We start from the raw sequence: 27,377 nt of genomic DNA on the forward strand, positions 1-27,377 counted from the left end.
GGCAGAACGAGGCAGAATCCCCTCTGAACTGTCCGCGACGCCCACACCCTGCTGGTCGCCAGCTTCACCCTCTCACCCCTGCCCTAGAGCGCACCTTAAAGGGGGTGGTGCCTGTCCACCCCTCACTCACTCACCTTTCTCACTGTGTTGCCTGAGCAGATGTCTGGATGGCTCTGGTGAGGAAAGCGAACGGGCAGTCAGAGCAGGCCTGAAGCAGCCCGGCCTGGCCCTGGTCCCACGCTCACAGCGCCACACACCCATCATCAGCTCAAAGTCCACTCCAGCGGGGGCCCCCCACAGCCCGAGGGCCTGAAGGAGGCTGCCCTCGCGACCAGCCCACAGGGAGACAGGGCCCGGGCCACTGCCCCCACCCGCCTGGGGACTCTGCTGTGACCCACAGCCAAGAAGCAGCCCCGCCCCCATCCTTGCGTTAGCACACAGCCCGGGGCCCTCAGCTCCGGGGCCACAGCCCCCTGCTGCCCCCTTCAGAATGACGAGCCTCTCTTGAGGGCCCTGGCTCCACCGCAAGCCCCACCTTCCTTCCCTGCACGGAGCACATCAGCACCTTAGCTACACCCAACGCCAAGCCCCTTCACAGCACCCCAGCTGGAAAGCAGAGGTCGCACCCGACTTTCTATGGCCCTTAAGGCCTGGCACCGTGAAGCCTCGCTGCCTGCTGGGGAGTGTTGCCCGGTTGTACAGGAGCTGACCAGGCTCTGAGGACAGAATACAAAACACATCCATTAGGCTGATGGTGTCAGCACCTCGCAACCCGCCTTTTCTGGGGACAGACCTGAGATAGGGAGGCATGTCTCAAGGAACCTGTCTACAGAACCTTGCCCTTAGCCCATATTGCCCTTGACGAACTGGCATTCAGTGGGAGGCCCACTATAAACTTGGAGCCACAAGGAAGGTCTACTGAGGTCTCTCAGCTGTTCCTGGATAGGAGAGCAAACTGAAGAACCTTTTTTCTAAACGTGCATGGGCACACACATACCTACACTCTATCTGCATCGAGGTAAGTAGATATCCAATTGTTTTTAGAGTGAGAAATACAAAATGCTCTTCTCTTTCATTTTAAAACTTGTAATCAAGAATATTTAATAAGCGGACTTCCCTGGTGGCACAGTGGTTAAGAATCCGCCTGCCAATGTAGGGGACACGGGTTCGAGCCCTGGTCCGGGAAGATCTCACATGCCACGGAGCAACTAAGCCCGTGCGCCACAGCTACTGAGCCCACGTGCCTAGAGCCCGTGCTCTGCAACGAGAAGCCATGAAAAGCCCGCGCACCACAACGAAGAGTAGCCCCCGCTCGCCACAACTAGAGAAAGCCCGCGTGCAGCAACAAAGACCCAACGCAGCCAATAAATAAATAAATGAATGAATGAATGAATGAATGAATGAATGAATGAATGAATGAATATTTAATAAATGACAAATGATGACAACACCACCTTACTTATCCATATAGTGTACTTATCTGTCCATCCCAGCTCTCTGGAAGTAGGAAGCAGAAAAGGCCCAGAGGCAGTCAGAGTAGATGGCTGAGAGCAGGCCCTAAAGCACTTCCACTGGCCTGTATCCCCCCTCATCCACTCACTGGCCTGCTTTTACACATGCTTCTCGCACATTAAATCGATTAATTTCTAACAGAAGAGGGAAGAAGGAAGGGCTACTAAAGAAACGCATGCCAAGACTGATAAGGAGAACTCTTCAGTGTAAAGATGGACACAACACCTCAATGCCAGCTGTCTCTATGGCAACCCACAGCCCCGCCTCCCCCCAAGGCCCCAGAGAATGGGGGCCACAAAGATGCTGCTACACCGACTCCAGAAAGGGAAAAGTTTGACCGTATGGGCCTCCTCTATTTTATAAGGCTCAAGCGTATGAAGCATGTTTTAGAAAGATGTCTGTTTCATAACAATTAAAACTAAAACATGAAAACAAACAAAACCCAACTCTTAGCGTTTACAGGCTAAAATCTCAGCCTTGTGGAAACCTGAGCTCTGAAGCGGATCATTTCCTGAGTGCCCTGCTTGCTACAGTTTGGAAGCTGATGTTATGACAGGTAATGTTACTATTACCACCATCACCACAGTCCCTTACTGACTACCTCCACGTGTCAGAAGCTTCCAGTTCAAAGCTATGGCGAGTTAGGGGGAATGTTGGACAGAAGAATTATAGGAGAAGAAAGGAAAGGGGGGAATTCCCTGGCAGTCCAGGGGTTAGGACTCCGTGCTTTCACTGCCAAGGGCCTGGGTTTGATCCCTGGTCGGGGGACTAAGATCCCGCAAGCCCATTTGGGGCTTTTAACACACAGCACCGTAGCACTTCTGCAACCATGGCAAGTTTGCCTAGGGTTCGAGATCCATCAGCAACAATACCAAACAAAACAAAAACACAAAAGCTTTCCAAAGACCGCTCAGCTCCACCCTCCAGAAGACCAAAGCCCGTACAGCAATCCACACAGCTGCTCAGAGGACCCGTGAGCCATGCCAATCAAACCCAACTCACCGTGGGGATCCCAGTCAGGACACATCTCCCATCACTCCTGAATCTTCCGCTCTAGGGGTCTCTGAGATGGTCCTCACCCCAACTCCCACCTCATGTGTAAGTTTGACAAGTGCCTGGCCGAAGCCAAATCCATCCCTGGGCCTCGACTGAAGGCGAGGGTAAAAACCGAGGCAGAAAACACACACATGCACCACTACAAGAGCCGAGAATAAAAGCAAGGTTTTCTCGTTTCAACAGACGAGTCACTCCGATACCTCCAAGTACCCAGCAGCAAGCCGTCATGAAAGAAAACCCAGGAAAGCAGAACTTTTCCCTGAGACCCAAAGTAAATATTTCCTGTCTGGATTTGGTGCCACTTGAAATCTAACTCATTTTCCCCACGTCCTGCCTCTGCTCTGTTCCAGAACTGGGCTGGGGACCATCCATGACGTCTGAGCGTTACTCTGGCTGCCTCCCACTATCTAAGGTTTTGATCGCAGAGGAGCTAAGAAGGGGGGCCTTGGAAAAGGAGGGCTGTCCAGCCCTGGGTAGGCAGGAAGGGCCCAGAGGGGCCTGGTGGAAGGCAGGATGCTACAGACACACCCCATTTACCCTCCTTCCTGCCCTTTCCCAGGATTTCCGGAGGGTGAGAGCCAGCCCCAAATGCTGCTGCAGAAGGTTCCCCACATGGTCAAGGGTCCTGGAAAGAAGCCTCTCTGCCCGCACAGCCCCTGCCTTACCAGACTGCCGGCGCCCCTGATGCACATGGGTGGACGCCTCATCCTGGGAGGCCTTCTTCAGGCGCTCTGGGCTGTGGCGGTACCGATTGGGATCTGCACCCAAGAGAGACAACCAGGCCTTTGGGATACTATCACCCTTGGCGTGGACTCTGCCCATTCCTGACCACAACTCTGCTGCCCAGCCGAGCTCCAGGGGCCACAAGACTCCAGAGCTCCCCCCTCTTCCATCTTCCGTCCTCTTCCATCCAGGAGCACGAGGCCCAGCCACCAGCAGCACTGAGCCCTAGTCTTGCAGTAGACCCCCAGTCCTGACAGAAGGAGCCTCCCCACCCTCCCTGCTCTCTGGAATGTAAGTATCAGGCAAAGCTTCCTCAGGTCTGACCTAGAGATGTGCACCGTTAGGGACAAGGCAGGCAGAAAGGGTACACTTACAATAGGAATCCATTTCCAGGATGGCTTCTTTGGCCTGGAAGGGAAAGGAAACCCACCGCGTTGCTACCTCGGTACGTGCCGTTTTCTCCCTTGGCCCAAAGACTCACTCTTGCTGCACCAAGGGCCGTGGCATCCGCTGAACTGATCCCCACTGTCCAGTGGGGCCAACGTCCAGAAGGCGAGGCCCCCGTGGACCCTGGAGCTGGTTCTGAGGGACCCTCTCCCTGTACCCCATCAGAAGCCCTGGGAGCTCACCTTCTGGGGGATGGTGGTGTGGTGGTTCTCCAAGATGAGCCTCTTGATGTGGTGAGTCCAGCTCCGTTTCTCCTCCACAGTTTTGGCCTGGGAGGACCCGAGGGAGAGGGTGCGGGGGTTATCATGACAGGCCTGAAGCCATCCAGCGTGCGCTGGGCTTCTGCCAAGGAGGGCAGAGGCCAAAGAGGGCCTGTGCTGGGGGCTCTGTGAGGTTACCTTGACTCCTCAGCACAAGCCTGAGAGGTGCCCACAACGACCTCTCCCTTGCAGAGGGAGACTCTGAGGCTCGTGCCGCCGCGCGAGGGGGCGGGTTCTGTCCCCAGCCCGCGCCCCAGCCCGCCCCTCACCTGGATGTTGTACTGCTGCTTGCTGTGCTTGTAGTGTGTGACGGTGAAGCACGGGGATTCTCTGGTGCTCTCAATCAGCATCAGGGAGGAGCACTGGGGCAGAGGGAGAGGGCAGTCAAGCACGAGGCGGGGAGCTGACCTGGGGCCCCAGCCCCTCAAGACCATCTGGGGAGGCAGGGAGAGTAATCTTGAAGGGTGGAGCTGCGTCCACACCAACCCGGGGCCCAGTGAAGGCGACACGGAGTGGAGCCCGGCCGTTGGGACGGTGGGAAGGGGGCAGAGGAGATGGCGGTGGCCTCGTTACCGGGATGTGACCCTTGTAGACAAAGTGATCTCCCCGCTTCTTGGTGATGAGCAGTGCTTTGTCAAAGAGGAAAAAGGTCTTCTCGTTGCGCACACGGTGCACGCGGAATGTGCCCTCCAGGACGAGCTCCCCATAGGTGGTCAGGTCTGGCCCCTTCCAGTTGATGAGCAGAGACTGAATCTCCTGCAGCAGCGAATCCCCGACCCCCAGGGTCAGGGTGCTCGAGACCCTGCTGGGAACCACACAGGGCCCCAGGAGCCACCGCCTGGGTTCTGCAGAGACGTGCTGCACCAAGGGCTCCCCCCAGAGAAGCCCATCCTCACCGACACCACCCCTCAGCTCGCATTCCCTCTTCCAAACCCCGCCCCACCCCTGCCTGTCCCTCCAGCTACCGGCCCCAGAGCACCTGGAGCCGGACTGCGTGCTCATGTCTCCTCTTCATGTCGTTGATGTACCAGGCCACGCAAGTCATGGTGTCAATGGCATCCTCTACCACCTCAAAGCCGTCCTCTTCTTCATCAAAATGTTTGGCGATTTCCTGTGTGGGAGACAGGGGCTTAGGCAGCCCAGACTCAAGGGCCCTGCCCCTCCCTCAGGCCCCTGTGGACTCGGGAGGACCCTGGGGTTACCTGGAGTAGCAGGTGGTACTTGAGGATGCGCTGGACTGGCTTTAGGAGGTAGGAGCCCAAGGGCAGCGAGTGCTGCAGCAGCTCCTGCCGGTCCCGAAAAAACTTGGCCTGCTGCTTGTCCTGCATGCACTCGGTGAGGGCGGCCACTGAGCTGGGAGTGGAGGAAGGGGCCGTCACCAGGGGAAGGCCTGCGTGGCGAGGTGGGGTGCTCTGGACTCGCCAAATGGCTCTGCTTCCCCTCTCCACCCTCACTACTCACTTGGGGTAGTTGTTGCAATACTGGGTGTAGATATCAAACTCTTGGCTCTAAAGAAAGACCAAAATTAGTAATTTCAGGGAGACTCCCGTTTGACTATAAACCTGGGTGTATCAAACACATGCCCCTGGCCCCCAGAGCACACTCTCCCCGAGCATCTGCAGAGCCATCTCTGTGCCCATCTGTCTCGGACATGCCGTCCACCCAGCAGTCCCTGGCTCCACCCCAAAGGCCCTTCCTATCTGAGGCCGGGCACTCAGCCCTTCCCCTGGAGAGAGGCCCCCAGCAAGGCAGGATGGAGGCAAGGACCCCGCCCTTCTTACCCTTTCCACAAAGCAGCTGGCCACAGCCACCGGGTCACTATTGCAGCTGTCCAGGTCTCTGAGTAGCTGGCTGGGTAAGGGGAGAATGGTCATCAGACACCGGACCGCTCGCAGCCTCCAGTCACCACTACACCCCCTCCCCACCCTCCTGGTGCCCACACACACGCCAGCCCTGGTGTCAGCGAGCCCTGCCCAGGGCAGCCAACACAGAAAGTATCCAGCACCACTGCAAAGGTGGGGGACAAAAAAGAGCCATGCGTTCCACAAGCAGGAGAGGGAGAAGGGACACCAGTACCCACCTCGGGAGGGGACACAGCTCCTCTGCAGGCAGGGGTCAAACACACAAAAGCAGACATTAAAGGGGGAAGGAGAGAGGGGGAACTCGCAAAGAAACCAAGGCCCCCAGTTCAGAAGGATGAAGGAAAGGGGAGAGACAGGGTGAGTCTCCCAGCACTGCTTGTTCTTAAATGGGGGCTCTAGAGGAAACCCCAGTGCTCCCCCTGCCTTCCCCTCCTGTGCTCCTCTTTGCCCAACCCCCCCCACCCCCCGCCTAAGTCTCACCTCCGTCTGCCCTCCCAGCTTGACCAGCACGAAGTCCCTCTGCCCATCTTAAGGCGCCTGGGGTAAGGTTCCTCCTGTCCTATCAATACTGTCCCCACAAGTTCTGCTCCTCCGGACCAGTGCCCTCTCTCTGGGGAGGCTGGGGGCGCCGGGAGCCACTCATGTGTGATCTTCGTGGAGCCCCTTTGCCCTGAAGCAGCCCCTCGCCAGGCCTCGCTCGGACTCCCTCATCACGCTTTGCCTGGCTTGTGTGTTCCCCTAATGGGTCAGATCACCTCCAGGGAGCCCCAACTTCCCACGGAATCAGTGGGAAGGTGGAGGAGAAACGAAGAGATCTGCACTGGGGGACCAAGATGAGAGGGACAAAGGGGCCACAAAGGGACAGGGGAGAGGGCATCACGTGCAAGGTTCAGCAGTCCCCTGAGGGGCGCTGGCCCAGGCTGGACCCAACATGAACACGGCCTCAAATGAGCACATCAGCCCCAGGGCACACGGTCCCACAGGCCCCCTCTCCTGCAGGGAGCTAACTATACCACTGTACAGGGATGGACCACCCTTCCCCACCCTCAGAGATCAGACCCTGGCCCACGTGTCACAGCCCACGAGACCAGGGACATCCGGGGCTCCTCCCTAGGCCCTGAGATGGGCCTCACAGGCAGAACATGGTGCATGTCAGGCCCGCTCCATACCTGTTCAGTGCGTAGATGCTTTCTATGTTCCCAAAAAGGGCACTGACTTGCTCCGGGTTCAGCAGCCCAGGCGTGTCAATGATCTTCAAGAGGTAGTCCTGCGTGGAGTGAGGCGTCAGGGCCCAGCCTCCCAGGCACAATCCTGTCCCTTCCCGTCTTCCCTCTTCTCCCCCAGCCACACCTCATTTCTGTACTGCATGTTACAGCTAGGACACAGTTTCACAGACATCACCTACTGTACTGGGTTGGATAATTCCCCCTCAAAATTAATATCCACTTGGAACCTCAGAATGTGGCCTTATTTGGAAATAGGGTCTTTGCAGATGTAACGATTAAGGACCTTGAGATGATACCATACTGGATTTAGGGTGGGCCCTAAATTCAGTGACTGGTGTCCTTATAAGAGAACACAGAGAGACACAGAGAAGGCCATGTGAAGACGGAGGTGGAAACGGGGTGATAAATCTGCAGGTCAAGGAACACCAAGGGTTGCCAGCAACCTCCGGGAGCTAGGAGAGCCCTGGAACGCACCCCCCCCCCCCCAGAGCTTCCGGAAGGAACCAACCCTGCCAGCATCTTGATTTTTGACTTCTGGCCTCATAAACCAGGACAGGATAAACTAATGAGCCTTAAGCCACAGTTTGTGGTTGTCTGCTAGGCAGGCCTAGGAAATGAATACACCTCCCTCCGCAGGGCAGAGAGCTCCCTCCCACGGTCACCTCGCCCAGTGCGCCTCCCAGTGTGAAGCACACGTACATGGCCCTGCATCTTCAATTTATGGATGAGGGACCTGAGGCTGGGCGCTGTGGGGGTGGTTTACGCAGGTGCCCAAGACCCCGTAAGCAGGAAACAACAGGGCAGGAATCTGGGCGCGGGCCAGGTGGGGTCCAGAGCCAGTTTCTTCACTGCGGTTCAGTCTCCGCTAAGCACAGTTGTCCCCGCTCCCTATCAGGGGTGCCTACGCCCCGAGCATCTGCGGGAAGTTCTGCTGGCCCAAGCTACTGATTGGACCCCAAGTCATAAGGCAGCGTGAGCAGCCAGTGGCTTCCCGGGGCCAGAGCCGTGAGGCCTCCCCACTACTCCATGGGAAGCACCTCCTGGAGACAAACATGTCAGGGACAACTTTCCTTCCCTGGGTGGAAGTAGGTTTATGCGCGAGAGCTGGGCCACCCGAAGCCAGAGGCCAGCCCCAGCCCCAGAGGAGAGGGTGGTCCCCTCCCAACCTTAGCTCCGAAGCCCCGCGGGGGGCGAGGGGTGAGCCTCACCTCTACGATGCTGCGCAGGTCCTGCACGTACGTGCGCTCCGTTTCCACGATTTCCCGCACTACTCGACCCACGTAGCTGAGCTTGTGCGCAGGCGCTACCGACGCCCGGCTGTTGAAAGGGGACAGGGGGCCCCTCATGCTCAGCCAGCTGCTGGAATTGTTGCTGGGGAGACGCCGGCCGCGCGGGGAGCCGGCCCCGTTCTTGGCCGAAGCCTCGGAGCCGCTGGGCTCCTCCATGGCCCCGCGGCTGTCACGGGAGGAGCCTGACGAGGAGGTGGTGGAGGTCAGGCTCACGGGCCGCTCCTGGCTGCCATCTTGGTGGAGCGAGGCAGAGACGGGCATCCTTGCATTGCTGCCTGGTGGGGGCGCTCCAGGGAGGTTCTGGGCGGGACAGACAAAGGGCAAACCTCTGGAATCCTTGCAGAAACAGAAAGTAAAAGGGTGGCTGCCAGGGGCTGGGGGAGGAGGGAATGGGGAGTTAGTGTTCAATGGATACAGAGTTTCAGTTTTGCAAGATAAAGTTCTACGGATGGCTGGAGGCGAAGGATGCACAACAATGGGAATGTACTTAAGACCTCTGAACACTTAAAAATGAGAATTTTATGTTATGTGTATTTTACCACAATTATAAAAGCAACAGCTCGGAATCTCAAGGAGGCCCCTGCCTTCAGCCTGTATGAGCATCTGCAAGGATGCCCAAGTGACATTCCTGCCTGACTGCAACCGCTCCACCTCCGTCTTTCCCACGGTGGACCCCATCCAGTAACAATAAAGGGCTCAGAAAGCTGAGGCCCCAGAAAAGCAGAGAGGGCATCTCTGCCAGAGCAACGGTCCGGGGTGCCTTGTGATGGAATCCGAAGCCCAGTGCCTCTGCTCCAGCAAAGTACCGAGCTTCCCAGAGCCTCAGCTTCGGCCGCGCCCCCGAAGATGCAGTGACCTGCTGGATGTACAGCTCTGAGCCTGATGCCCAGCACAGAGCAACGGCTCCATAAACCATCAAAACAGTGTCAAAAAGCACTTCCCGGGGCTTCCCTGGTGGCGCAGTGGTTGAGAGTCCGCTTGCCGATGCAAGGGACACGGGTTCGTGCCCCGGTCCAGGAAGATCCCACATGCTGCAGAGCGGCTGGGCCCATAAGCCATGGCAGCTGAGCCTGCGCATCCGGAGCCTGTGCTCCGCAACGGGAGAGGCCACAACAGTGAGAGGCCCGCATACCGAGGGAAAAAAAAAAAAAGCACTTCCCAAGTGTCCACCTGTCAAGGATCCGGCTCTTAACAATCGACGTGCCAGAGGGTAAGATGCTCCCCAGGATGGCAGAATCTCTGGGGCCACCAGGGGCTTCACCATGAACCTGAAACCTTCTGGATACCCACGGAAAAGGCAGAGGAGATGATACAAAGGCTGAACCCACATTACCCCCCCTGCCCCCAGCTCCAGCCCTCTGTACAGGTCCCTGACTCACCCTGGCTCCAGGGGCACAGGAAATTCCCCAGGGCTGAGCCACCGGTGAGTCTCCCTAAGTTCCCTTCAGCACAGCTAGATCTAGATCAGGGCAGCACAGCAAGCAGGAAACTGTTCCCAGGTGAGGCAAACATAGCCTCAGGTGGACTTTATTCCCTAAGCAGATGGTGTGGCTCACAGGCAGGCCAGCCTGGAGCAGCAAGTCTGTGAAGGTGGGGTGGTGGCTGTGGGCTTTGGGAAGGTCAAGGACACTCCAGCCCCATCCCAGAGCACCAGAGCTCACCAACACCACTTTCCAGAATGTTCACTTGATTGCTGTTTCCATAGGAAAAATGTTCTAGAGCGTCCCTCTCACCTCTACTGCCCCAAAGACTTCCACCTCTAGTTCTAAGGATCAGAAGCTACTAGATCACAGACTAGAGCTATGAGGAGAAGGGTCTAGAAGGTACCATCACTCTGGCAGCCTTGAATTTGCCCCCTGGTTTTCTGTGCCTGTGCCCCAACCTGGAACCAGTGTCCCTACCTGTGCCAGCGCCCTTGGGCTCTGGCTTTGGCAAATGTTCTCTCTGCCTGGCCATTACTCCCTCCGCATCCACCCCACGCCATACAGCCCCCCAACCTGTGTCACTTATACCAACCCTTGGGTCTCAGAAGCCACCCCCCATACATCCCCAGAAACCAAACCTGGGGGCCCCTTCTACGTACTCTTACAGCACCCCAGGGGTACCCCTATTGTAGCACTCTCTGTGTGAGACCCCCTGCCCTAGGCTGTAAGTGACCTAAGGGCAGGGGCCTTAAAAGGTGATCTGGCAAGCGGATAATGTGCTACTACTGAGCTAAGATCAGGAGCACTGAGACCTGTTTGCCTGCACGCTAGCCCAGCAAGGACCCTCTCAAGCACAGCAATTTCTCACTGCATGTCTCAGCTGGGGGACGGGGTCACCTCCGAGGTGCTCTATGTGAGCCTCTCATTTTGCAGATGAAGACACAGTGGCAGCACTGGGGCCAGTCCAGAGTTCTCCCTCCCTCCAGGTGCAATGAAAGGACTAATTAACAGGATCATCTTGGTGAAACTGAGTATCTCAGAGGAGAGCCCCTTGGGAAATGCAGCACCACTGCTTTTTCCTACCTCCTCAAAAGAGCCTTTAAAATGAACCAGCTAGTCATTTCTACCCACCTGTGGCGTGTCATTTCAGCACAAAGAGAGACAAAGACCCAAACTCCGCCCCAGCCCTTAACCCCAGCCCTGTGGGACTCTGGTGTCCTTCAAGGCACGTGCACTGTCAGGCACACCGCAGCCCCTCCACCCCTTCTCCCCCTCAGCCCCCCAGGCCTGTCAATCCCAACTAGAACAATGGGGTAGGGACTTACGACCTAAAACCTTTCCCAGATCAAACCTGGGATCAGTCAGCCCCTATGGGGATGCTAAACGGAAAAGGCCCAAGTCCCTAATGGATTTCACAGCTGGTCAGGTCACGGCCTTAAAGTGAAGGATTAGTCACAGCCACACACCCCACACACACACACACACTCTCAGGGAGATTTATCTCTAAAGGGTACCTTCTGAGGGTCACTCTTTAGGGGCCCCGTTGCCATAGGGTGCAACATAAGCACACTTCAAAAGCCCAGGAACTAAAACATCTTTTCTATTCGGAGAAATTTTCTCTGGTTGCACACAGACATCTGCCTGCAAACCAAGATCATGTTTTCAAAGTAGTGCCCATGCCCAAATCCTCCTGGGGTTAAAAGAAAGCATAATGACTAACAGCTAAAAATGTTCCAAGTGCTGTAGACATAACAAGACCTTTTTATCTCATAACATTTCTATGAGGTCAGTACTATTATTATCCCCATTTTACAGATGCAGAAACTGAGGCCACAGAAGTAGCATGCGGTAGAGCCTGGATTTGGACTCAGGCACTCAGGCTTCAGTGTGCATGCTCTCCTGCCCCTGCCCGCTGCTGGCTGCCTCCCTGATGGATTTCACAGCAGCTAGAACCGCAGCAAACGATTAGTCACAGCCCTGGATGCCATGGCTTTGCCTCAGCATAAGCCACGGGGGACATATTAAGACATAAAAGTCAGGGCTTTTAACGTGACATTTCACTTATCCCACAAAGGCCAATGGAGGTTAAAAAAAAGAGAGAGAGAGAGAGAGAGAGCCTTAAATAGCCTTAAGATTCCTTAAGGCTATTTCTAGACCTCCTACTATGTGACATTTGCCCATTTACCCTTTCCTTGGAACAACGTAGAAAAATACAGATTCCAGGTCAAAGGACTACAGGTCATGGAGAGGGGAAGAAGCACGAGGGCATAGGGATCGGACTGTAACTGCTCGGATGACAAGAGAAGCCCTACAGTGACCAGGAGACCTAGGCTCATGAGGCGCTCTCTCTCTTCCCCCGCCCCTCTCTCTCGCTCTCTATCGCTCTCGCTCTCGCTGGAAAAGAACACAGAGACCCAGAAAGGGAGGGATGAACAGCAAATGGGGCAGTGAGAGCAGACACGGCAGAGTCCAAGTGGGACTGTTAGCAGACACCATTAGACAGAGAGGGAAAAGGGACATCACACCTAATGTGAGTGCACTCTGGTCCTAAAAGCCCAATCCAACCATTACTGTGTGTGTAGTTCAGGCTCCCAGAGACGGCGGAAGCACCGGCCCACGTGTTCCTGGGCGGAGGCAATCTTTCCTTCCTCTCCACGGAGCATCACCCCATATGGTAAGATTCACCCCAAAGACAAGATTAGAACTCAGGTCTTCAAACTCATCTTGGAAGACACTGTCCGCTGGGGCAGTGCGCGCCGAGAGAAAGTTAACAGACAGCAGTCAGATGTCCACGCCCACCCCGTTCCGTCACACTAGTCTCCAGTTCCCTAAGTATCGCTCCGCAGTGACCTCTTCCATCTTTCAACACAAATCAATCCAGTCAATCATCAGTCAGTGAGTCAGTCTTCTAGAAAACTCTGTATCTCCCACACCTGGGAAGCTCTCTTTGATAGGGTCCTGTAGGACCTTTCTGATAAGCTGCTTTCTGATAAGACCTTCCCAATAAGCTGCTCAAACACGCACCTTTAAGGGTTGGGGCACAGGAGAGGGAGATCAGTTTCCTTTTTTTTTTCTTTAATAACTTTTTCTAAGTTTAATCCACACCCTTCCTCCACCCACACCTCTCCAGGTTATTGGCTCCACCAACGGGGACCTTCCCTGAACATCCCCGGGCAGGAACGCAAGCAGGCTGCAGCAGGCCCCTTGGATTCCCAGCACAGCTGACCGGGGCCAAGTCCCACATCCTCCTCCGCCCCGCGAGGCCTCAGCACCGTGCCCCCAATCTGACCTAGCCTCCTGCCTCCAACAGAAAAAAATGACGATCCAAACCCCACCATAGCCCCCATGTTCCGTCTTCAAGCCTCTTGTCACTAAGGCTGTAGGACCCTGCTCCCTGAGCCCACCCCAGCTTCAGAAAGAACGGTCCCAGTGGGGAACTCACCTGGAACCTTCCGGAGAACCTCTGCTTCTCTGGTCCTAGGGAGTCCCCAGGGCTCAGCAACACTCCCTTCCGGCCCTCCTTCGGGGGCTACTGGGCTGAGAAGGCAGGAGACCGGGAGGAGGCTGTGCAGGCCGGCGCCCTGGAGACGCCCCAGAAAACATTTTGGTTCGGAGAGGCTGGGTCCAGGTGCGGAGGCGGCTGACGTCATCCTTTCACCTACCCCGCTTTGCCCCACACCCAAGAGGCGGAGCGCCACACCTGCTCTGGAGGTGGGCGGGGACTGAGAGAGGGGTCTCCCCCAAAGGCAGCTGCTCCAAAGTCCAGGGAATCACCAGGTAACGGCAAGCGGGCCAAGTCCTTCCCTGCTCGGGGGGCTGCACGCTGCGCGGCCCTCCTTCCTGACCTTCTTTCATCTCCCAACTACCGACACCTGCTAGATATTCCAAAGGCTCTCCAAACAGGGGCAGCCACAGGCCTCTGACACACACACACACACACACACACACACACACACACACACACACACACACACACACACACACACACTCTCTCTCTCTCTCTCTCTCTCTCTCTCTCTCTCTCTCTCTCTCTCTCTCTCTCTCTCTCTGCTGCCCAGCGCTGTCCCCACAGAAGGTGGGCTCTCTAGGGTCTGTTCCTACGGCTCCCCCGGCCAGCAGATGGTGAGTAGAGCTGGCTGAGGTCATACCAGCTGAGGACACCCCTCACCACACCATCGAGGCTTTCCTGGGGATGGGGAGGGTCCCTGAGAGGGTCTGGCCTTTGCCCCTCTCCTTCTGACCCTCCTGTCCCTCCCCAGAGACTCAGGGGCCCGGGCCCTACGCACCCTAAGGGAGGGCAAGGGAAGGCTCCCTAAGGACTGACTGTGTTCAATGTGAGCAACGTGGCTGCCACAGAGGCTGTGCAAAGTGTGACCAGGGTTTCTGGGCCACCCAAACCCAGGCCAGCTGGCTCAAATTCATTTTCCCTCGTGAATTCCTTTTGCTACCACCCAGGAATAGCAGGGGCCACCAAGTGTGGTGGAAGGAAAGGCTCTGGTTGCCAATGGAGCCTTCCCACCTGAATTCTGGGAGGGAGTCTGGACACACAGACTGAAGTCCAAAAAACTCCCTCGGCCTAGCCTTGGAAGGAAAGGAAAGCCCCTGGCATCTTGTTTCACTGGGAGGACCACTCACCCACACCTCACTGTCCCCACCACCCACAAGCTCAACCACTGCTCATGTTGCTTCTCAAACCTGGAAGGTGTCCTAGACATTCTCTCCCTACACAAATTTGGTCAAATCATCTCCCTCAGAAAGGCCTCCCCAACCATCACCAACCCATCCAACACACACACTATTGCAGACTGAATAATGCTTCTCCCCCAAGAATATGCACATCCTAATCCCTGGATATGAGGAGCCTACGCACGTTACCTTACATGGCAAATGAGACTTTGCAGATGTGATCAAGTTAAGGATCTTGAGATGGGGAAGGTTGTCCTAGATTACGTGGGTAGGTCTGATGTAATCACAAGGGTCCTCATGAGAGGGAGGCAGCAGGAGTCAGAAGCTGATGTGACAGCAAAAGCAGAGGGACAGAGAGTGAGAGGTTGGTAGATGCTAGGCTGCTGGCTTTGTAGATGGAGAAAAGGGACCCCAAGTCAAAGGATCTAGGCATCCTCAGGAAGCTGGAAAGGACAAGAGAACAAATTTTCCCCTGGAACCTCCAGAAGGAACATAGCCATGCAGGCCCAGACTGACGTCTGACCTCTAGAACTATAAGATAATAAATGTGTGCTGTTTTAAGCCACTAAGTTTGCAGTTTGTTACAGCAGCCATGGGACACTCATACACATGCACTTCTTCGAACTCTAATGAGCCTGAGTGTCACATAAAGCACTGGTCCTTGGGGGCTCTTATGTGCAAGTTTTCCTTCCAGACTAGATAATAAAACCCAGTGGGCTGGGCCTTCTTTCACCCCCAGAAGGCAACGCACACACTAGATGCTCAATAAATTCCTACGGGATTGTGCCTAGAGCGCTTCACCACTCCCACAGTCAGGTGAAAGATAAACAGTAGTCAAAGTCAAGACCTGAGCCCGTTCCTCCTAGTCTAATGAGTTTCCACATTAGTCACTGCCAGCAAGTTTCCGATCCACCAAGAGGCACGCAGGAGCAGTGACTGCTCGTTCACCCCAGCAGTCCCGTACCCTAGCCCCAGACGAGGGACTGGAGCAGGGGTACAGCTGCCCTGCCATGCCACACATTAAGTGACCAGCCACAAAAACTGGGAGAAGGGGAAAGTGGCCAAGGGACCACTTTGCAGTTTGGAGAAGGGACTACAATAAAATGGCCCTACAGATACCCCAGGAAAAGCAGTCCACCAGGAGGTTTCACAGAAACACGTACCGAAGGCAAATGAGAATAATTAACGTTGATTAGAAATTGCTGTTGCTCTCAGCCAGGGTAGGTCAGCTTGCTCCCAGCACAACTTGTAACTAAGAAAGAAAACGACAGACAGAATGTCCCCAGAAGATGGAGGAGCTAAAGACTGTGCTAGAAATCATAGACACCTCCAGTGTTCCCAGAGACCCTACCTCTCTCATCTCTAGGTCAAAAAGGTTCACAGGACCACCCCTCCTTACCAGCAAAATTCAGGGACCCAACGCTACAAATGAGCCATCTAGTTGCCCCCCTCTGCCCACTGTAGGGGCTGCTTGTTTGGAGTCCTCTCGGCTTGAACCACACTTTCAAGAGTTGCAGCATTTACTATTGCAACAGGTTCAAAGGCATTGGAGAATCTCAGCTGGAAGCAAGTGGGAACACAGGGACCCACTAGATCTGAGTTGTCAGAAGAGAAGGAGAGAATGAGCAAGTACGTGAGTACGTGGGAGTCCAGAGCAGAGGTTAAATGCACTAAACGGATTCACAGGCATTGCAGTCAGGCAGATGTGGTTTAAACCTCAGCTCCTCCGTTCTGCTGGCTGTGTGTGGCCTTGGGCAGGTCACTTGACCTGACCAAGCTTCAAGTTCCTCACCTGTAAAATGAGCACAGCAGTACTACCAACCTCGCTGGTCTCCAAGATTGAGATGATACAAGTAGAGCAATTTGTACAACTGACACACAGTAAACCCCCCATAAATGGGAGCGATGAGGACGACGGATGAATCACTATTTGCTCCACGGCACCAGGACAAGAGATTTTTTCTGACGTGTGCCTAGAAAAGTTGACCTACATCTCAAATCAATAGTAAAGATATGGGTTAAACCTGGTGAACCAGCATGACCTAACCCTCCCCTCCCCACTCACCCCACCAATCATCCATCATCTATGATCCCAACATACATTCGGACCATGATATTATAAGGGCAAACATAAAGCAATTAGGCTGGAAAGGAAAAAGTCTGATATCTATGCCCCACAGAAGGTCAAACCAGAGGATGAAGTATGAGTCACAGTCCTTTGCTGTAGCAGGCAGGGCACATTCCTCAGGGTTCCACAGGTAGAGACCGGCATGTTCAGCTAGGAGGGGAACAAAGCCATGGGGCACAACAGGCCTGAGGAGGAACAGAATGGAAGGTGATGCGAGGCAGCAAAAGCACAAAGAAGTGATCAGTAGAAACCATCCTTGACACTGGTCCTTGGGTTTTAAAGAAAAAACACAGTCCATCTCCAGGGTGGACACATGGGAGAGCCAGCACGTCACAAAGACATAAGGTACTGGGGAAAGCCCCATTTCCTAAGTCACAGGGAATATCAAAGAGGGCAAAGCAGCAGAATGTGTATGAACAGCCCTGGGACTCCAGCCAGCACAGCTCAAAACCAGGGCTAGCTCTGCTCCTAACTCGCTGGATGACAGGGAGCAGGGCAGTGAGCCACCTGTACCACAGGGTCTACCGCTCATTTAGGGATTAGCACTGCTGGCCCGTCCCAAGTCATAAGCTTCAGAATTCACTGAACCATAGATTCAGGCATCTACTTTGCACAAGGACATTGCAGCCTTGTGGGTGACACAGAAATGAATCACCCACAGAGCCCACTCCCAGGAGCTGATATTCTACCAGGAAACGAGACAAGCACATCAATAACAAAAGAAAGCAGGGACTTCCCTGCTGGTCCAGTGGTTAAGACTCCGTGCTTCCACTGCAGGGGGCAAGGTTCGATCCACGGTTGGGGAATTAAGATCCCACATAATAATAACAAAAGGAAGTAGAGGGTGGTGTTGGAGCCATGTGGGAGGTCAAGACAGCCTCCAGTCTGGGAATCACTCAACACTTCCAAGCATGAAGCTAGGCCCTAGGGATATTGAAAGGAATAAGACACTGCCCCTCTATCTTTGAGGAAGAGAATTCTAGAAGGAAAAATAGTCATATCTGGGGAATTCCCTGGCAGTCCAGTGGTTAGGACTCTGCACTCTCACTGCCCAGGTTCAATCCCTGGTCAGGGAACTAAAATCCCACAAGCCACACAGTACCAAAAAAAGTAATAATAATAATAACAAAATCATAATTTAAAAAATAGTTATATCAACAGATTATCCACAAAGCAGTGCCTCAAGTGCTGAAACAGGAGTACACATAAACTCCGCTGACAGAAGCGGGAGTAGCAAATGCCACCTGGGGGACCCGGCAGCTTTAAAGGAGGTGAAGTTTTAGCTGAGTCTTGACTGATAAGTAAGCTTCTGCCAGGTGAAGAAGAGCTCTGAGGGCATCTGGTGCAAGGGTGGCAGCATGGGACAGTGGAGTCCCGAAAGGACCTGGACCACTCAAGGACCTGGGGCGTCTGGCAGCAAGTGGCGAGGCTGGAAGGCAGGCCGAAGACAGACCGAAGGAACTGTGGGGAAGGGCACACCCAGACCAGGCCTGGAAGAACCACCACTGAGACTCCAGGAGACAAGGTGTGAGAAACTGCCCTAAAAAGGTACAGACCGCCAGGTGGGGCTATGGCCTCAGGGATCTATACAGCCAGCGTGTTCATGAAGAATCCCGAGGCCCAAGAAGGTGCTGACTGTTTACAGAGAGCTTCAAGGAGGAAAGAGACAGTCAGGGAACATATGCTAGAAAGAAGTATGACACCTATCCCAACCCCTGTGAAGGGGGAAGAAACGAGGCCCCCAATAAATGTGGAGATATGAACCTACACATAAATGCAATGCTCCTAAAAGCAGGGGGAGAACGCCAAGTCTAGGAACTGAGATACCAGGGCTTAACCAGAGGGAATCTCCCACTGTGATTCTAGAACAGCAGCTCCCAGCTGGCCTGGGGGAGCAGTCAGTGTACAGCTTACCACCTGACGGTTTTTCCCTTCCCCAAAGTCTCACCTTCCCTCCCCAAGCAAATGAGAATTAGGGAGGCTCCCCCAAACGCACCTTGGTCTCCAATTCCAAGCAAGAGCACCCAGACCCGGAAAAGTGCGTAAACGTGAGCAGCCCCCTTTTAATGAACTGCTACCATCAGTCATGCACCCTGGTCCTCCCTGGCACTCGGGCACAACAGCAAGAGAAGAGCTCCAACCAACACCTCCTCTTTGCCCTGGATGCTGACCTTGAGCCTGGCACCCGACCCAGACATGTTAGGAAAGTGGATTTTCCAAGTCAGAGCTTATAGTCTCACACAAGGTCAATTCTCAAAGGCAGCCAGCCCTTTGGAGAGCAGGGCCTCCTGCACCACCCTGTCCCCCAGGGATCCCTATCCCACTGCAGGAGAGAGGGAGAGGAGAGGGCCCCTCTCCACCCCACAGCACCTGCCCCCACCCCCCCAGGTCCCTGCCTTCCCTTCTAAGGGGCCTCAACCAGGGAGGCCCGAGAAAACTCATCCAACCAGTTCCCTGGTGGGAGGAGAGCAGCTTTCTCCCTCAGCTGAGAGGTTACACAGACCAGACTTCAGACGGGGGGGCAGCTGTCACCAAACCCCAGATTCTTGGACGAGCGGGTACACACATGGCATGGAGTGGCATGGCCCAGGCAGCAGAGTCCTGCTCCTGGAAAATCCAGGCCTTGATTCAGGGCTGAAAGTCAAGCCGAAGCAGAGTGGCAATCTGCCCCCTGACCTCCCTGCTCCTGCAGCCCAGAGCTCTGCAAGTGGTGGGCACTGCCCCGGCCTGGGCACCAGGGAAAAGACAGGGTGGGTGGGGAAGAACTTCCTTTCACCTGCTCCACTGCCAGCCCTTGATTTTATCCAAAATAACCACCCTCTGTGGATTCTGAGAAAAGGAAACTTCAGGAAGAAATGGGAGATCAACTCTGCTTTTCCCAGTACGTGCTGGGTCCCTCTAGGAACAGCCCAGTTCTCTCACCACACAACTCCGAGTGTTCAGAGATCAGAAGCGCCTCCGAAGCCCCTTGCAGAACCACTTGCAATCGCCTCTAAGAGGAACACAGGATTATCTTGCTCTTACCGGGCCTCGATGGACAAATCCACTGGAAGAAGCCAGGACAGGATTAAAAAGAGACCAACTCTCCTACACCCATCCTTAGTTTCTGAAGCCCCAAGGGAGACATTTACCTTTTGCCCCAAAGCCTGTGGCCAGCCAGATTTTTCACAAGAGTTTGGCAAGACTTGGAGGCCTGGAGTTGGGATAGTCCTGGTCATGCCCCACTCACACCCCATGGCCTGGCCCAGCCCGGCACCTACCGCTTTTCTCCAAAGGGCTCCCGTCCGAGCACCAGGAGAGCCGCGTGGGGCCGGGGAGCTCCATTCTCCCTAAGCACCAGCAGTCAAGCAGTTAACAGGCTTGGGGCGAGCACAGAGCTGCCACCAACAGCCTTGGGAATTAAAGCGCCCGCCGCCTCCTGCAAAACCTCTTCAATAAACGTCCTATTCAGGATCAGTTGCGCGTGTGGGTCATACTTTCTGCATTTCTTTCATTCCTGACTCCTGGGGGGCCCCTAACAGAGGAAATGGAGCTTCCCACCCCAACTCAGCAGGTCCCTGGCTGGGTGAGGACCCAGGTCACAGGCGGGCAGGTGAGAGCCGCCAGCCGCTGAGGACATGCAAATATCTATAGCAATTAAAGTCAGGGGACATTAACTGCAGGAAGTCAAATACTGAAGACACTTGAACAAAGCCAGATCATTCAGCAGCACAACAATAACCCATTTATGCAGCTCCTCCCTCACCCCAGGACCTCAGAGCCTGAGAATATTAACCCTTACAACAGCCAGGGGCAGAGGGGAGGGGCGGCAGGCAAGGATTCGGTATTATTTCCCCGTTTTACAGATCAGGAAACTGAGGCACAAGTGGCTCCCAAGGTGCCGGCCTGGAATAATATCTACTAGCATTTTCTTAGAGTGTAGCAGGCATTGTGCTAATGAACACATTCTCTAGGAACTCTCCTTACCATAACCATATGAGGCAGAGCCATTTACTCACTCACCGAAAGCTGTGCAGCAAGGCAAGTGGGAAAGCCAGGGTTTGCTGGAATTCCAGTGCTTGTCACCATTCCCCAACCCCAAAACCAACGGGGCCAAGAGGTACAGCCAAAGACGAATGGAAAGGTGCCATCCTTAGCCCACATCACGGGCACGCCTGCAGGCACTTTCTGCCCTTTTACAAGTAACACTATGATGCTCAGACCAAGTTCCTACAGCATGGGGCAACCTCAGAAGGAGGCCAAAATGGAGTCACCTGGGAATTCGTAACTTGCAAATAGATCCCTCCAGAAACCACTTATGTGACGGCATGTGACCCAGGGGCCAGCACGCAGATTGCCTTCTCTACCGAAAGCTCATAGCAGGAGCGCTAATCTACACAGCAGACTCACTGAGTGGGCAAGCGTCCTAACCTATTTTCTGGTGTGATGTCTTCTTAACTCAATCACAGCCTCCTAAAGGTAAGGACCAGATCTTCCCAGGGTTTTGTGCATTTTCTTCCCCCAGGGCTTCTGGCACTCAAATCCCTACTACTGATTTTAGCAGCTGTGGAACTCATGCCAGAAGAAGGCTGAAGCACGCAGGATGGATAGTATTTTCTGGGCTCTTATAATGGGATAAGAAGACATCTCCAGTGGAGGTCCAGAAAAAGGTTTGGGGATGAAGAGGCAAACTGTTCACCTCTGCTGCCTGGTCAGACTCAGCCCAGCTGAAAGTTGCGGCATCGGGGCTCAGATGACTTCCATCTAAAAACAGGACTACTCAAGCTCACTCAAATTTATGGACAGTATAAACCACATGCCAGGTGCTGAGGACGTAGCAGTGAATAAGACAAATCCTTACTGGGGACTTCCCCAGCGGTCCAGTGGTTAAGACTCTGGTGCTTCCAATGCAGAGGGCACGGGTTCAGTTCCTGGTTAGGGAACTAGGATCCCACATGCCACGTGGGGTGGCCAAAAAAAAAAAAAAAAAGACAAATCCTTATGATCATGGAGCTTACATTCCAATATGGAGGAAGGTCACAAAAGATAGACAAATAGCTAATATATTTCTGAATAGAGATGCGTTAACAGTGATAAGATAAAACGGAAGAAAGGCAGTAGGACTGGGGGCTGGAGACATTTAGGGAGGCCTGGGAAGGCTCTGAAAAGGTGACTCTTCGGCAGAGACCTGTATGACAGGAAGCAGCCAGACATGCAAAGTTCCTCTGCCAGTCTTTTCCTCTACCCCACCTCAGCCACTCACCCACACATTTGATATGTCCTGGACCTCATCATCACAATAAGTGCAGACCTCCAAAATACCTTGCTTTTAAGCATCCCACTCTTTGCAACCCAATGAAGAGGAGATCAGTATAAAAATTACAAACCACACAATAAAACAAACCATGACAAGCGAGTCAGAAGAGGGAACAAACTGGTACTCCAAAAGCTAGAAATAAAAGAAAAATCTGAAAAAGACTTTGAAAAAGTACTGAATGGAAATAAAATACAGTTGACCTTTGAACAACATGGGGCTTAGGGGCACCAACCCCTCACACAGTAGAAAATCTGCATATAACTTTACAGTCAGCCCTCTGTATCCACAGTTCTGCATCCGCGGATTCAACAAGCTGCGGATTGTGTAGTATTGTAGTACATATTTATTGAAAAAGATCCACATGTAAGTGGACCCACGCAGTTCAAACCCAGATTTTTCACGGGTGAATTGTATACAATATTGACATTTCAAACCCAATAGGTACGTTCAACAGAAAATCAAATACAGCTAAAGAAAGAATTAGTGAAATGGAAAAAAAAACTGAAGAAATTATCCTGAAGTAGATGCAAAGAATAAGAAAATATAAACATTAAGAGACAGAGGTCCATAGAGTTCTATAGGAAGGAAAAGGAAAGAATAGGGGAGAGGCAATTTTCAAAGACAGAATGTATATGAATTTTCCAGAACTGAACATAAAGCATTTGTCCTCATATTGAAAGCACAACTAAGTTAAATTTAAAAGAAGTTCACATTTAGACACATCATCCGTAGTATAAATGCAGAACATCAAAGACAAAAAAGAACATCTTAAAGGATTATAAGGAAATACCATGAACAACTCTATGCCAATGAATTAAATAAGTTAGATGAAATTCCTAGACAAATCCTTAGAATGACATAAGCCAATGACTGACTCAGGAAGAAACAGAAAATCTGAAGAGATCTGTTAATAAGAGACTGAATTAATAATTTTTAAACTTCCAATAAAGAAAAGCTCAGGACTAGATGGCTTCACTAGTGAATTTACCAAACATTTAAAGAATAAATAGCAATTCTTCACAAACTCCTCCAAAAAACAGTAGAGAAAGGGACACTTAACTCATTCTATGAGGCCTGTTATCAAGACCAAACAAGATATCACAAGAAAAAAAACCAGCTACAGTCCAACATCCCTTATAAGTGTGGCTGTAAATATCCTCAACAAAATACTAACAAACTGAATCCAGCAACATAGAAAAAGGAGTATACACTATGACCATGTGAATTTATCCCAGAAATGCAAGATTGGGTTAACATCCAAAAATCAATTAATATAATTTTAAATATTAATAGAATAAAATATAAAAACCACCTGATCACCTCAATAGACCCAGAAAAAACATTTGACAAAATCTGACACCCTTCCATGATAAAAACACCACACAAACTAGGAACAGAAGGGAACATCCCCAGTCTTACAAAGAACATCTACAAAAAACCCCACAGGCGTTTCATCTTAATGGAGAAAGAAGGAATGCTTTCCCAAGATTAGGAATAAGACAAGAATGTCCCCTCATGATACTTCTATTCAACACTGTACTGGATTCTAGCCATGAAAATTAGGCAAGAAAAAGAAATAAAAGACATTCAGATCGAAAAAAAAGAGGTAAAACTATCTGTATTCATAAATGACATGATCTTATATATAGCAAATCCTAAGGAATCCACTAACAAAATGATTAGAACTAATGAAAGAGTCCAGTAAGATGGCAGGATACAAGATCAATACACAAAAAATCGTTTCTACTCCTGTATACTAGTAGTGCACAATCCAAAAAATGCAATTAAGGGGAATTCCCTGGCAGTCCAGTAGTTGGGACTCCACGCTTTCACTGCCAAGGGAGCAGGTTCAATCCCTGGTTGGGGAACTAGGATCCTGCAAACTGCATGGTACAGCCCACCCCACCCCCCCAATGCAACTAAGAAACAAAACAATCTCATTTATAACATCAGCAAAAGCATTAAAAACTTTGGAATATATTCAACAAAAGGAGTGTAAGACTTGTATACTGGAAACTATTGAAAGAAACTAAAGACCTGAATAAATAGAAGGACATCCCATGTTCATGGATAAGAACACTTAACATTCTTAAAGTTAGCAAAATTGATCTACAGACTCAATCCAATCTCTTTCAAAATTCTAGGTGGTATTTTTGTAGAAATTGACAAGCTAATCATAAAATTTGTATGGAAAAGCAAGGGAGCCAGAAAAACAATCTTGAAAAAGAACAAAGTTGGAAGACTCACAGTTCCCAATTTCAAAACCGACTACAGGGCTTCCCTGGTGGCGCAGTGGTTGAGAGTCCGCCTGCCGATGCAGGGGACACGGGTTCGTGCCCCGGTCCGGGAAGATCCCACATGCTGCGGAGCGGCTGGGCGCGTGAGCCATGGCCACTGAGCCTGCGCATCCGGAGCCTGTGCTCCACAATGGAAGAGGCCACAACAGTGAGAGGTCCGCGTAACACACACACACACACACACACACACACACACACACACACACACACACAAAAACGACTACAAAGCTATAGTTACCAAGGCATAAAGATACACATATAGATTAATGCAACAGAATTGAGAGTACAGAAATAAAACCTCACATTTACAGTCAATTGATTTTCATTAAGGGTACCAAAACCATTCAATAGGAAAAGAATCGTCTTTTCAACAAATGGTGCTAGGACAACTGTATATTCACATGCAAAAGAATGAATTTGATATCTAGTTCATACCATACACAAAAATTAAGTCAAAATGAATCATAGACCTGAATATAAGAGCTAAAACTATAAAACTCTTAGAAGAAAATATAGGGGTAAATTTTTGTGAACTTGGGTGAGCAACGGTTTCTCAGATACAATAGCAAAAGCACAAGCAACAAAACAAAACAAAAATAGATAATTGGACTTCATCAAAATTTAAAACTTGTGTTTCAAAGGGCACTATAAAGAAAGTGGACTAGATCATTTCACAATGTATACAAATATTGATGGAATCATTAAGTTGTACACCTGAAACCAATAATGACATATCAATTACACCTCAAGTTTTTTAAATTTTTAAATTAAAATTTTTAAAAGAGAGAAAAAAGAAAGTGAAAAGACAAATCACAGAATGGGAGAAAATATTTGTAAATCTGATAATAGACTTGTATCCAGACTATATAAAGAACACTTACAACTCAACAATAAAAATTTTTTTAAATGGGCAAAAATTTGAATAGATATTTCTCCAAAAAACATATATAAATGGCCAATAAGCACAAGAAAAGATGCTCAATATCATTAATCATTAGGGAAATGCAAACCAAGACCACAACTAAATCTACTTCCTACTCACTCTAGGATGGTTAAAATTAAAACCATGTTCAATAACAAGTAATGGTGAGGATGAGGAGAAATTACAACCCTTGCACATTGCTGGTAAGAATGTACAATAGGGCTTCCCTGGTGGCGCAGTGGTTGAGAGTCCGCCTGCCGATGCAGGGGACACGGGTTCGTGCCCCGGTCCGGGAAGATCCCACATGCCGCAGAGCGGCTGGGCCCGTGAGCCATGGCCGCTGAGCCTGCGCTCCGCAACGGGAGAGGCCACAACAGTGCGAGGCCTGCATACCGCAAAAAAAAAAAAAAAAAAATGTAAAATAGTGTAGCCTATTTGGAAAACAATGTAGCGATTCCTCAAAAAGTTAACTTGTAAATAATCATCTCCCCATAGGTCATATAGAAGCTAGGGGATCTGTATGCTGAGTACAAAAAGTTGTACACAACTGTTCATAGCAGCATTATTTATAATACCAAAAAGTGGAAACAGCTAGAATGTCCATCAACTGATGAATGGATAAATAAAATGTAGTATACCCATACAATGGAATATTATTTGGCAATAAAAAAGAATGAAGAACTGATAACATGCCACAACAGGGATGACTCGAAAACATTACATTAAATGGAAAAGGCTAGTCAATAGAACTATATATTGTATGAACTCATTACGTAAAATGTCCAGAATAGGCAAATCTAGAGAGATAAAAGTAGATTAGTGATTGCCTGGGGCTAGGGGATGGAGGAAATAGGAAATGATTACTAAAGATACAGGGCTTCTTTTAGGGGTAATAAAAATGGTTTAAGATTACATAGTGGAGAGAATTCCCTGGTGGTCCAGGGGTTAGGACTCCGAGCTCTCACTGCTGAGGGCCCAGGTTTGATCCCCGGTTGGGGAACGAGGATCCCACAAGCCAAGCAACAGGGTCCCCCGACCAAAAAAAAAAAGATGTGGGGATAGCAGGGGTGGTTGCACAACTCTGAACATATACTAAAAACCACTCTACATGGGTGAATTTAAGATATGTGAACTATATCTCAATAAAGTTATCAATCAAATCTTAACAGTAACAAGTCAGCAGGAAAAGCATAGACTGTTCAGTAACTAGTACTGGAAAAATTGGCTATTGCTCTGGAAAAAATAAAATCAGTTCCATCTTACAGGGTTGAGTGGTTCTCAACCTTGGCTGGACATAAAAGTCACCTGGGGCATTTCATAGCCACGCCTAGGCTCCACCCTGAGATATTTTAATTTTATGGGTCTGATCTGAAATGAGGCTCAGACAATCGTACTTTCTTAAAAAGCTCCTCATGAGGCTTTCCTACATAGCCAGAGTTGAGAACCATTGTCACACAAAAGAAATACATTCCAGGTGAATTTAAAATGTAAGTGTGGAAGCAAAATTTAAAAAGAAAATAGACTAAATATGTTTCTGTAAAATCAGAGTAGGAAAAGATTTCTTGAATAAGACGCAGAAAGTATGAACAAAAGACTGGCAAATCTGGCAACATTAAAATTAAAACTTCCCTATGAAAAATGGCATTAATAAGGTTAAGACAATCCAGAGCTATATGTAATGAATATAACCTACAAAAGATTATTTATTATCATTTATTTAGCATACATAAATATATATATACTTTTTAACTCCTAAAAATCAACAAGAAAAAGAAAATGGCAATTAAAACTCTGAAAAAGTATCAGGAACCTCTAACTTGTCACAGGGTGGGGAGCTGGGAGCAAGGGAACAGACGTTGGAGACTTTTCACTGTATTACCTTTCAAGGTCTGAATCATATGGATACATTACCTGGTTAAAATTTATTTTTTTAACGTAAAGGGCAAAGCCTCACAGAATAATAAACATGGCTAGCCAATAAACATGAAAAGTGCTCATCTCTATCTTTAATCAAAAGCGCTTATTTAAAAAAACAATTTATAAATTAATTTTAAAATACCGTTTTACATCTACCAGATTGCAAGACACAATCCCAATATTAGTGAAATAGGGGCACTCATGTTTCTGGTAACAACATAAATTGGTTACAAATCACTCAGGGACATGATTTGACCGTATCTTGAAAAGCAAAATTTATAACCCAGTAATCCCACCACTGATACATATGGTAGAGAAGACTGGCACATGGA

General features: G+C 50.9%; 1 protein-coding gene across 4 annotated transcripts in view; it reads right to left on the bottom strand.

The window, feature by feature from the left end:
- The window catches only part of PLEKHG3 (pleckstrin homology and RhoGEF domain containing G3), a 42,440-nt gene that overhangs the window by 7,197 nt on the left and 7,866 nt on the right, over nucleotides 1-27,377 (bottom strand). For 2 of the 4 annotated variants that reach the window (XM_079912563.1, XM_079912562.1), the window contains exons 2-14: nucleotides 8,295-8,675; nucleotides 7,030-7,127; nucleotides 5,780-5,849; nucleotides 5,460-5,506; nucleotides 5,201-5,351; nucleotides 4,978-5,109; nucleotides 4,572-4,754; nucleotides 4,268-4,360; nucleotides 3,921-4,007; nucleotides 3,666-3,699; nucleotides 3,234-3,326; nucleotides 627-716; nucleotides 135-173 (exon numbers count right to left, since the gene is read on the bottom strand). In XM_079912563.1, the coding sequence (XP_079768689.1) occupies nucleotides 135-173; nucleotides 627-716; nucleotides 3,234-3,326; nucleotides 3,666-3,699; nucleotides 3,921-4,007; nucleotides 4,268-4,360; nucleotides 4,572-4,754; nucleotides 4,978-5,109; nucleotides 5,201-5,351; nucleotides 5,460-5,506; nucleotides 5,780-5,849; nucleotides 7,030-7,127; nucleotides 8,295-8,636 (1,459 nt within the window). In that variant the 5' untranslated portion in view covers nucleotides 8,637-8,675. The remainder of the gene's footprint in view (nucleotides 1-134; nucleotides 174-626; nucleotides 717-3,233; nucleotides 3,327-3,665; nucleotides 3,700-3,920; nucleotides 4,008-4,267; nucleotides 4,361-4,571; nucleotides 4,755-4,977; nucleotides 5,110-5,200; nucleotides 5,352-5,459; nucleotides 5,507-5,779; nucleotides 5,850-7,029; nucleotides 7,128-8,294; nucleotides 8,676-27,377) is intronic. The other 2 variants (XM_079912565.1, XM_079912564.1) reach the window with 1 other exon arrangement.

Source organism: Stenella coeruleoalba (assembly GCF_951394435.1).
Source record: "Stenella coeruleoalba genome assembly, chromosome: 2".
NCBI classification, from domain to species: domain Eukaryota; kingdom Metazoa; phylum Chordata; class Mammalia; order Artiodactyla; family Delphinidae; genus Stenella; species Stenella coeruleoalba.